Source organism: Pempheris klunzingeri, chromosome 15, assembly GCF_042242105.1.
Source record: "Pempheris klunzingeri isolate RE-2024b chromosome 15, fPemKlu1.hap1, whole genome shotgun sequence".
In the NCBI taxonomy this organism is placed as follows: Eukaryota; Metazoa; Chordata; class Actinopteri; order Acropomatiformes; family Pempheridae; genus Pempheris; species Pempheris klunzingeri.
In genome coordinates this window covers 14,822,104-14,834,378 of record NC_092026.1, presented here as the reverse complement: position 1 = coordinate 14,834,378, position 12,275 = coordinate 14,822,104, and the positions used below count along the sequence as shown (strand labels likewise).

At 38.7% G+C, this 12,275-nt stretch overlaps 1 protein-coding gene across 1 annotated transcript in view; it reads right to left on the bottom strand.

Annotated features, from left to right (window-relative positions):
- astn1 (astrotactin 1) overlaps positions 1-12,275 on the bottom strand; it is a 332,257-nt gene that overhangs the window by 236,974 nt on the left and 83,008 nt on the right. The window contains exon 6 of the mRNA XM_070845081.1: positions 557-706. Within this exon, the coding sequence (XP_070701182.1) occupies positions 557-706 (150 nt within the window). The remainder of the gene's footprint in view (positions 1-556; positions 707-12,275) is intronic.

Sequence of the window (12,275 nt, the reverse complement as noted above, 5' to 3'; positions counted from 1 at the left end):
GAGGGCATTGTCTCTTTATTTTTTTTCCCCCCTATGTCTCTCTTCCACACCCCATTACTGTACATCAAAGCTGAAAGGACATGGCATGCTGACAGATAAAACATGCTGCGCCACTTCACTTTGGCAGCATTTGCACAGGATCCTCCTTAGAAATAATATTTGTGTACAATATTATTTCAAACCATTGTGTTTTTTTTTTTATCTCATACTATGCAACCGTTATCAAAATGGTCTGCACTGGAACCCTCTGATCTCGTCGTCTTGTTTGATTTCAGTCAACAAGATTGTATGCAGATGCGCTGAGATCAGTGTTACATGCTCACAACCACTGTTAATACATTCTACACACACACACATGTATAAACACAGCATACCGTATACACAAATTCTATGTACAGGATTTCCTTTAAGAGACAAAATCATGAGCGCACACACACAACACCGTTGCCATCCAACTAATATATGCACTGTAAAGGTTACATGTCATGCGTCGTGGTGATGGTAATACCATCAGACGGCGAGATAAACTGTCGGTAGGTGTATGAGTCCTCCTTACCCCCTGAGCCCCACGCGCTGTTGGCATTACCATTTCTCATACCTCGACTCCGGCGGCGACTGCGGTTTGGGTCGGTGTAAAAGGCCAGCTGAGGCTCGCTGTCTGCCTCTGTCCCAGAGTCCCCGTCTGGGTTCAAGAAAGTTGAACCCGCTGTTGGATTCACACATAAAGAAAATAAAAAATACACCTACTGTGAGAAAAAAGAAAAAGGTCTAATCCAATAGTGGGGAATTAGTCCTCAAGCTGGCCTCACAGAGATGGCGGGGAAAGGTCATGAAACCACCACTGGATTCGGTGTGGACATAGATCAGAGCATAAATGTTCTCTTCAATCAATAACGGAAATGTAGGCTAATGGAGATGGAAGCCAAGCACAGAGTTCAGGGTATCATATTAAAGGAGAAAGAAAGAAAGGCTTGAGAACGACGAAATTGATTTTTTTTTTAACATACTTGTTTAACTGGCAACTGCTGTTTTGCCATCTAATTTACTAATCCAACATTCTACATTGAAACATTAGTTTAGATATTTGAATGGACTGAAGGAAAACATGCTGGACTGTACACAATGCAGCTTTGTGAGTTTCATGTGTGCTTTGTAACTGGATAGGTTTTTGCTCAAGTCCTTCAGGGAATGTAATTTGAGCAAATCTTATCTCACCTTGAGCTGCTTGTTAAAACCTGCATAGTTTGCCTTGAAGAGTGAACCTCTCACAGTGGATATTTTAAGAACACACAATGGAAGAGAAATGATAAAATAATGTAGAAATTCAATTTGGATAAGAGAGGTTGAGCTAATTTAAAACCTTCCTTATAATAATACCAGGAGACATGAGGAAATAATAAGGCATTCATTATGTACTGTACACACACTGTGACATTTAAGAATCATTTATGAAATTTCTCTTTGAAGTACAAAGATCAGAACTTCATTTTTCATTTCGACGGCATATGCATATGGATGGTTCAAACTGAATGACTACACAAAATTCTAGTGTTTCTATAATTAGCTCCTCATTATTTCAAGACACTGTAGCTTCAACAGTTTTGCAAAAGTTTGGGACTGAATGTTGTGGGGAAGGATTTGGTGGAACATGATGTAGCTGATTCAAACAAACAGAATGTTCTCATGAATGTTCTTAGAACCGGAAATCAGTGAATTTGAGTTCAACTTTAGTAACCTATCACATGCAAATTCAAGCCACTGACCAACTGAAACTTCTTGACAGACATGGCCTTGGAATGGAGACAATATATATAATAATAATACAGTATAAACCTCTACACAAAGTAAAGCATGATTTGTAGTCAGTCTTGTGTGGACGGTTCAAAAGCACTGCCATAAATAAACTGCTAACTAATTCATCATGTTACTGAGTGCAAGCAGCCACTGACTCGCCAAGCTTTATATAAGCTGTATATAAACCAAGATAAAAAGCACAGATGGACAACAGTTAATGACATACAAACAGTATGTGAGACGGAAAACACAAAGACTAAATAAAGAGCTAAATACGTACAGCACATATTGGGTTGCAATCTTTTGCTGGACAATACAAACATGAGTCATGTTTATTTAGTGTGTGTGTTTTATTGTTTTTAACGTTTTCATTGCAGTTCATGAAAAATGCCAATATACAGGCTTTCATTACATTTCTGTTCCGCGGGAAAATAGGGTGCAGAATAGATGCAAACAAGAGGGAAAGAGAATGCACCGCTTTGTTTGGAAACAATCCCATTCATAATGCTGCATCAATGGAGCCTAACTGGTCCGTCATTTAAAGCTACGATGTGCTCTTAAGGATGAGGGTTCATATATTCATTAGGAGCTTGATAAACAAACTGCTCTCAGAATGAAATATGTCTATAATGTTTTCAGCTGAGTGTGTTTTAGTAGAGGCCTTAGCTATATTTAGAGGGCATGTATTGAAGCTTGTCTTACAAGTGTTAGCGGATTGCGAATCACAAAGTGAGTGAGAAAATCCATCAAAGCAGCAAAGATTTGCTGCCTCAGCGGGATATATGTGAACTGAAATAAAATTCATGCTAACGTTGCTCAGTGACAAGAGCTTTAAAAATCCCCAACCAAGACGCAGTGTTTGATTAAACTGTAGAAGATCCCTCCGAAAAAATGGGAGAATGAAAACACTGTTGGCAGCAAAGTCAATGTGACAAACTGAGAAGGACTTGTTCATGACAGCAGCTTCATCAGCTTTTCATATTGTTGGTTTTAGAACAATATGCACCGAAGATATGAATGCATAGTGTAAATATTATTGGCAGCCATGACTATCTGACAGCACAGATGTTGGCATCGCTTTACTTCACAAGTGGGAAGGCTTTTTTGATGACACAATTGTTTCAGCATTTCACACGACTGATTTAATAATGAAGCAATATTCAGTGCACAATTTCCCCCCTGAAATGTTTACTGGCAGGGAGTCATCTGAAACATTATTCATTGTGCCGCAGTGAAATGAAGACAAAAATCTCCATGCAGGGATCAACTAAATGCAGCTATTTAAGACATCAAACGTGTTCCAGGCACCACAACATAAGAATGAATGAGTCGACTTTAGTGAAGTATTCATCACGCAGGCATGCTTGGTTATATTATTTGAAAACAAACATATTCTCTCTTGTTTTAATCTTGTTATTGTTATGTAGCCACCTCAGCGTCTAAGGCTAGCTTGTTGTCCTACTGTTAATGCTACTGTGCTACTAACCCCTAGCAATAATGTATGCACTAAAGCTGGATGATGAAATAAAAAAAAATAAGCAAAGATGTAAAACAGATATAAATTTTAGACATTTACAAACTATTTTAAGTAAGACTAAAGCTGTATTTAGAAGTGCAGTATGTAGAATGTAAGGGGATTCATTAGCAAATATTCATAATTATGTTTTCAGTAGTGTATAGACAAATTAAACTAAGAAAAAAACATTTACACATAACCAGGTTGTGTTCCGTTTTTGTTTAAACTGTTTTAGAGAAGTGCGCATTAAACTAAATAGTCATTTTGGAGGATCTAGCTTGTGGTGCTATTTAACTTTATTGTGTTATACAAGTGTTTCTGTTGTTTAGCCTGCCCTTAATGATATATATTGGGTGTACAAAGTAGATGCCGATGTGTCATTGTACAATAGCTGTACAAACAATATCCTCCAAAATAACAATACAGTTGAATCTGTACCTTTCTAAAAAAAGACACTGAAAATTATAAGTAATGATTTCTGGTCCAGGCAATCAGACACAGCAGTAAAAATTGCCAAAAGTGCCAATACTTCCTCAGGAGACTCAAGAAGTTACAACCTGGTAGAGCACCTGCTTGGCAGCTGATCGCATGGGCCTCCAGAGGATAGCGAAGACAGTGGAGCGCATCATTGCCTGCCAACTTCTCACTGTACAAGGCATCTAACACACACACACACACACACACACAACTGGACTGTTCTCAATGCTACAATATAACAGTTTTCTTCCCCAAGCCATCAGACCTCTCAACCACCAACATTAATCTCCGGGATCACACTGCTTACATTATCACCTCAATGTATGTTCTTGTCGGTTCTTATGTACATTCACTGTACATCACCACAATCTAATGAACATCCATCTGCACTCCTATATTCCCCATCTTTACTGGCTCTGGATCTGCTGCCATGCTTTTACTGCTGTGTATAGTTTTTGCCGTACTTACCCTTATCTGTGACTCAACAATTTAATAACATAAAATGTAATTGTTGTTTGCCATGCCCCCAGAATCTCATTGTTGTTTTTCATTTTTTCGTCGTTGGGATTGACCTTGTGTTACACTTCAAAGATGTAGCCTTCAGTGGAAAGAAGGCTACAACCTAAAGCTGTTCAGCGTGATGGCTTTGTACAGAACAAAAATAATGTTGTGTCCTGATCAAGTAGGAAGGCTGAACGGTTACCAACATGAATTTGGCCCCCAGTTGCCAACAAAAGAGCAAATATAGCAGCAAGAGCCTGCAAGCTCTGTGGGACCTGAGTTCACAGGAACAGTGCACACCTAAAGAAAAAGAACTAGTAAATAGGATTTGGTCCTATATTTCACAAGGTGTAGATGTAGCCCTGAATTGGGACACAGATCACAGAGGAGATGCAGGAATTAACGAGACTAGAGAAAGAAAAATGTCATAGCAACAAACTTGGATCTAAAAATAACTCACTATTAAGAAACTGTCACATCTGGGCAAGATCGATGAGAGGAGCTCTGAAACATCATTTATAAAACTGGGACAATCTGTAATGTATACGCAGACAATAAAGTGACGATGATTCGAACTTTAATCAGGTAAGTGACTCAATCCATCTGAACAAGTCCAAATCCCTGTGAGAGCATTTATAATTAGCCAAAGTCAAAAACGATCCCTTAATGAGGAAAGACATAGCCTTACGGTAAGACTTCAAGGATAGTTTTAGCCATGAAAACACTTGTATTGATTAATTATTGATCCATCTACTAACATTTGTTTTAATTACAAAAAACAAAATATCAAAACAGAGAAAAATGCAGCCCACTGACCGTACATGGTGACACCTTCAGATTGCATGTGTGTTATATAAAAGCAGAGGAACCACACATTTGTCACGTCACAGGTCATTTCTTAGGCATGCTAGTGGTAGGGCTGTATGGAACTTGGAACACTTTGGTCCTGACCAAGTGCAACACTCTGTATGCCATCTAGGAGAATCAGTTTGAAAACAAAGCAGCATTATCTCCTTATCTAAACTAAATCACCTTTCCCACTTCCCCATGATATATAAAACACACAACACAACTGCACAACCATAAACCATTTTTTGATGTGGTCTGGCAACATATTATACGAACAAGTTCGGTTTGAGCATACCCCGTCCCTTAGGCTTGTTTCTAAATTAATTACATAACTGATTTCCAGAATTGCTGTTGATACATTTTCTGTTAATCATCAAGTTAATTTATTATTTCAGCAGCACTTGCTCATACCAACCCTATACCAAAGCAAATATAGTGAGCATTTTTACTGAAGAAACAGATTTTTCCCAAATTTTTGTTTGAAGATGAATGAGAATCTAATATTGAAGTGAATGGGCTTATTGTTTTTGCCCAGTTACAATAAACAAAAGCTTTGACATTAATGATAAGATCAACTAAACTACACGCTGAACACCTTGGAGAGTATTTTGTTGGAATTTTCAAGTTCACGGCTACAGGAAATTAAGCTTTTAAGTGGCTCTCTAAAGCCCCCGAATAGAGTAGAGCTGTCAAGGACAGCTTTGACACGGCACAAGCTTCAACTATGAGACAACATAAAGGATGTGTTGGCTGCTAAGAAATAGTACTACACTGGAATAATTTAGCGGATCAAAGTGCAAACTGCATGTCTTTCCCTGTGATGTACAAGAAGAAAAGCATTTTTGAAGGCAGACAGAAAATGTACCATACAGCTTCTAAGTTAAGTGTGAGCTGACCTACAGTATCACAGATGTGCAGCTAAAACTTACTAAAGTGACATTAATAGCACAAGATCAAAGTCCAAATGTTTTTTTAATTATAATATCAAAAGTTGACAATGGCACATTGACTAGGAAAGTTTACTGTAAAGTTGAAGTTCTTAGAAATGCTTTGTCCAGAGGACTCGCAGGTTCAGCTTGGTGTTTACATGTGGTTACATTTTATCTTGGAGCATGTGGATGCCTGTGATCTCCCACAACACTTCAACCAAGATGGAACTTGAAAAATAATGGCATGAACACGCTTACGCCAGAGAATAAAAGCATCTCCTGAGGAATTAAAACTAAATCGCATCCAGCAGGTATTTGTCAGCCTTTGCTATTAAACAGAAGCCAGAAGGTGCTGCACTCGACACCCCTCTAGAGAGTCACTGCAGGATGTTCTCCTGCGACTCAACAGACACAGCAGGCACAAGTGTCTCCGTCTACCGCTCCACCACTCTATAAATACAGGAGGGTGCTAGAGTCGAGCAAGACAAGGCGTAATGGCATCAGAATGACAATCTATCCTAACAGACGAAGTGGACGCGTAACCAAATCAAGAGGACAAGGATGCCACAGAAACAGAAACAGCGGCAGCACGGATGTTAACAATAGCATATAAAAACAACAATTCGTGACAGAAATTCTACTGTTACCAAGGATATTAATTGACATGACAATATGGATTAAAAGAATGCGTTCAAGGCAAAAGCAAATCAAATTGCAGTCAAGTATTGCAGTCAGTGATTGTTTTGTTCTTTTTTTTTTTAAAACAGAAATATACTTGATTTTCTTTTTAAAAGGGGGGACAGATCAAATGTAACTAATTTCCATCTGGACTGTATGTTCACAGGATGTAAAAGAAACCAAAACATGTTCCTTTTGCAAAGAGGATAACTGAGGAAATGTTCAGCGTTTCATGTAGATCACAACCAGAATACACAGCTGTTAGCTTTCCGGTAACCCTCTATATGCATCTCCCTTATTGTTGCAGCTACAGAAATATTCAGGTTATTTTCCCAGCATTACACTCGCTGGGTTCTCTATGAAAAGGTCTACAAAGAAGAGAACATGATCCGGTTATTTCTAGTGTAGAAATGCAGATGTCAGTATTGATACATCAATCACTTGCCTACAGTGCACTGTGGAAACATTAAATTAAGGGTGTTAAGTAATCACTGCAAATGATAACTATAATTACAATGACAAAATAAAACATGACAAAGGCAGAAAAAAGTAAAAGATAATCCATCTTGTCAAGAACAGGTTTGAAGTTGTGGATTTGCCTTTGTACAATGTTTTAGTCAAGGCTACCACCTGTGTTCATAAACAGTATATCTCAGGTTTGAAGAATCGTGGGAGCATCTGAGCAGCGAGGTAATCAAACCAGAACCACAAAAAACATATCTTCACTTGCTCAAGTCCTCGTAGAGCTTATACGAATGATTTGGAAGCTTCCTCAGTGCTTTTTTCTTATTAATTCTATTAATAATTTTATGATACAATATATAACAATTTATATAACAAAGTTTTGTTTTCTTTCTATCTAGAGACCAAAGTGTAGTGAGTGGTGCAACAAGGGGAGCTCCATAGAGAGAGAACAATGCTCTGACATACAGTATAAAGTGCATCTTTTACTTATACTGTCACCTAGAAGACTTCAGAGGCATGAAATTGTAAATGGAATACCATGTCATTGGGACATGTTGATATTTTGACTCATTCCCATATTTCCAGGTTTTTCTCTTCAGAATAATTGTAAGATTGTATTGGATGATAGATGTTAGGATGATCATAGATGTTAGGAAATTGGGATTGCAAGGATGGGTGTGATAAGTTTGCAAACAAACAACCATAGTCTCAGCTTTACAGGCTCAAGACAAGACAATATTGTGAGAGATTGCTGTCATGCCAGTGACCATTACTACAGGGACTGTGACAGAGTACAAAAAATAAACCTAAAAGGAAACTGTTGCCCTTGTGACAAAGATAAACCTACAGCACTTCCACATTTGGTTCTGACAAAGGCGACTTCACAGAGTTGTGTACAACAAACAAAACAGAGGAGAATGGGAAAGAGAGCCAACAAGAGAAGATGAAAGATGAATATCACAATGTTAACCCAAGCGCTAAACTGTAAGTTATTACGGCATTCAAGCTACCAAAATCTTTGTTGCATGAGCATTCATCCATTTTACTTACTGGTCATGTGTCCAGACAGCCAAACAGGAAGTGAGTGCTTCCAATGGCTTTTATAGTAGAGGGAATTCAGACTCTACCATTTTCAGTAGAGTGGGGGGAGGGGGGGTTACCGACGGAGTGAATAATCTTGTTTAAGTAACCCAAACAACTTTAATAATATTTGTTAATATTTCAATGTGGAGACAGTTATGATAATTAAGATTTTGTTTTTCTTTTTTTATTGTTTTCAAATTGAAATGTTATTTTATATATTTGATACTTTACCTGTTGGTATGTCAGGGGAGGAACTTCCTGTTTTAAAGCAAGAGGTAGAAGCTCCTTGTGTGCTTATCTGCAGGAAGCTTGCTATGAGCTGCTCTATAGCCTTGGGACTAGGCAAACATTTCTTTGTTGGTGTATAGATTTTTCTTTGTTCTTTTTAAAAAAGTGGAGTCTGTGAGCTGTTTTGGATGTTGTCTAAACTTCTAATAAAACATGCACTGGGTTATGATGACTCTGGCCTCGTTTGTCTTCTTTCCACCACTCGTTTTTAAGCTTTGCCAAAAGATGGTACTTGTTGCCTAATGCTCAAAGAAAAGGTAAGTCATTCTCCTTATACTGTGTCAGCTGAACATCTGGCAGTGGGTGTGGGAATGTTGAAATTGAATTAAACAAGGTATACTTTTTGGACTAAAATCATGACTTCTGATTAAAATTCATACATCTGAAATATTCAAGATTGGAGATAACACGGGTCTATAGCAGAACAATCTGCTATCACCTCAATCTTCTTTCACCTCTCTTGCTGCCAACAATGCAAAAAGAAGAAAATAATTACATTTCTTAACCTTGAAAACTTGTTAGTTCCAATGTACGTTTCTTTCTTCTTTTAGGCAGCTCTTTGTTGCTAATAAGCGTGTGTTTTTCAGCCGAATATGCTTTTTCCTACCTTGCAGTAACTGACAACAATCACAGGTACAATGAATAACATTAGTTCCACAAGCGACTTCCCTCGCCTGGTCACAATGTCAGCTGTGGAAGTAGGTCTATGCCAAGTGAAAGCCCGATTTGGATGTGATTTACATAACAGGGGGTTGTGGGGAATGAAATATCTCATGTGCTCCTCTGTAATTTAACTTATCGCTGTGGACAGCAATTTAACCATCAAGAAATTACAGGGCATGGTTGGTAATGGACATGGACATTCTGCAGGACAAAGCTAAAAGCATCCCTGGGGTGGGGGGTGGGGGGTGGCAAAGACACTGTGTGAGGTGGATGGGAGTCAAAAGTGCACAACTGCTTGGAGCCACTCCGTCAAATCTTAACGCACAGACATGAAACACATACTAATATCATTCCATGTGCAGTGGCCTGGAGCCAATCCCAGCTGACACCCTGAACTGGTCGCCAGTCAATCACAGGGCTGACACATAAAGACAGACAATCATTCACACTCACAGTCACATCAATGGACAATTTAGAGTGACCAATTAACCAAACCTGCATGTCTGTGGGCTGTGGGAGGAAGCCAGAGTACCCGGAGAGAACCCATGCAAGCACGGGGAGAACATGCAAACTCCACACAGAAAGGTCTTCTGGCCAGCAGATTCAAACCTGCAACAGAGGTAACCACTGCACCCCCATGCAGCCCTAAGCAAAACATTCTGATAGCTAATTCAGCAGAATTTTAATGGTGCCATTTTGCCAAATATGAAGAGAGTGTCGGTACCTACGCGAAGGCCTAGTTCAAATTACAATGAAGCCGTTTGATTTGATGAGCTTTTGCAGAATGGCTTTATTTTTTAATCAGATTAGCTCATTTTGACCCTTTCCCACAAAAATCAGGTCTCACTCGTATTCAATATAAATACACAGAAGCAGCTCTTCACATGGAAAGACGTCACGATCCCTCTCTAAAATACAGGGATGTTGCTTTGCTTTGAATGGGATTTAAATTGCAGGAGGACCAGCTAGACAAGCAGGTAGGTTGGTAATTGCAGCTGTAAATATTACTTGGGTGGTAGTGAAAAATGTACCATATATGCATTCTGGACAGGATTAAAATCGTTAACTCACACAGGTAATGTTAATCAGCTCCCCTCGAAACATTAATCCGCTGTTACCCCACAATTCACCATTTTCTCCTATGTTAGTCACACTATCACCATTCATGATAAGTGACGAAGGGAACATTTTTCATGTATGCTGAACTACAATAGCTCACATGTAATATCTTCCTTTTCCACTAATTTAGACATCATTCATGAATAAATTCATTATATAGCATGGTTCACAACTAATCAGGAATAAATTATGCACCTTTAATAATAATAATAATAATAGGGCCTAGGGCAGCTCCCTTCACTCTTTCTGACATGGCTTTCCCCCATTTGGTAAATTTGGTGCTTTAAGTTTTGTTAGAAGTAACTCCAGACTCCATTAAATGTGCTGACATACTGAGGGAACAGAGGTACTTGGGCATCTTCAGTGAAAAGGGAAAGAGTCATTAGCTTACCTGCCTCTGCCTCACACATGCAAAAAAGCTGTCTACTGAGAACAACAATAGCTCTGTCCGTGCATATTTTATGACAAAGATGAAAATAGTTGACTGGAAACACCAACAACAGCCACTCAAAACTGCATGGAGCAGATCTAATTGCCTGCTTAGACAGCCTCATTCCTATGCAGCTGGCTTTGGAGAATACAGACCTGTACCTGGAAGCACTGAAATTTCATGTGTGCGCATGTGCTTTTGTGTGTAAGTGTGTTAGCTAAATCCATTAGTCCTTACAATTTTATATACTGAGCTGATACAACTGATAGAACAGTTTTAATGAGTACACAGGGATTTGGGATCTGCCTTTTCTTACTTTCTGTCTTTGTATACTGCATTCATACAGTCAAAATAAATGACATTTTACTGAATAAATCAGGAGGCGACCTTTCTATATTTTTTTCTGAGCTTGGAGCTGTAGTGTCAGTGGGTTGGCTGACTCGGAGAAAACAAAGATCACAGGTTTGTCTGACTTCTGACAGGAAGACATCAAAGACACTTACTGTATGTTTCATGCATAGTCAACGACAAATGATTTTAAACATAGAGTACAAGAGTAAAAGACTGCCAATACATTTGTACTACTACTAATATTTTCCTTACTACTTTTCAAAATCAAACTTATATCCTTTGTTCTGCAGAAGCATCCCGCCTGCCTGAACTCCTGGTCACACCACAAAACAGCAGAGAGGTATTCCTTAGTCTGTTTTCACAAAATAGAAGCTTTAGGTGCAAGACATTTTATTGTATAGTGAATACTTCTAGTTAAAAACTAATGAAGCAAGCAAGGTGAGGAAAGTCTCCTTTAATTGAATGAGATAGAATCTTAAAATGTCAAATGTTATCATTGCAGGAATGTGCCATTCACATTCCAAAATAATAATAATAACAATAAGGAATACGTGCTTTCAAATATTTGATTGGCCAACGCAGCCCCTTGCCAGATGATATTGCCAGACAACCCGCTATTTTTTGCCCGAGCCCCTTTGTGTCTACACCCTTGCTGTTCCAACACAGTGATATCATTAAAATGAATGACAAGGGTGTGTTGTTTTTGTTCTTGATGTCTTAACACGGCCTTAGACCTTTGTACTCTTTCCTCAGCAAAGCCTGACAGACGAGCTGGAAAGGTGAACATCACTGTTTGTAGTTACCTTAAATCATGTTAGAGGATTTCTGGGCACTGAAGTTACTAAGTTAATATTCTAACATTGCCATTTGGAGCTGCCAGTGGTAGCTAGTGCCATTTTCTGTTGGGTGTTTAGAGCATTCACTCTTTGTTCTCCCCCTATATTATTAATGAAAAAGCTTGCTTGAATGTGTTGTCCTCCATCCTGTTTCTCTGATTTGAGCTCCCATAGCTGGAAGGCCATGATTGCTGCAAGTGTGCACTCAAACAGTCAAGTTCAGATGAGAAGAAAGAAAATAACTGCTTCCTCCAATTCAAGAAATCTAAATATCCATGTCGCGTGAAACAGAAACA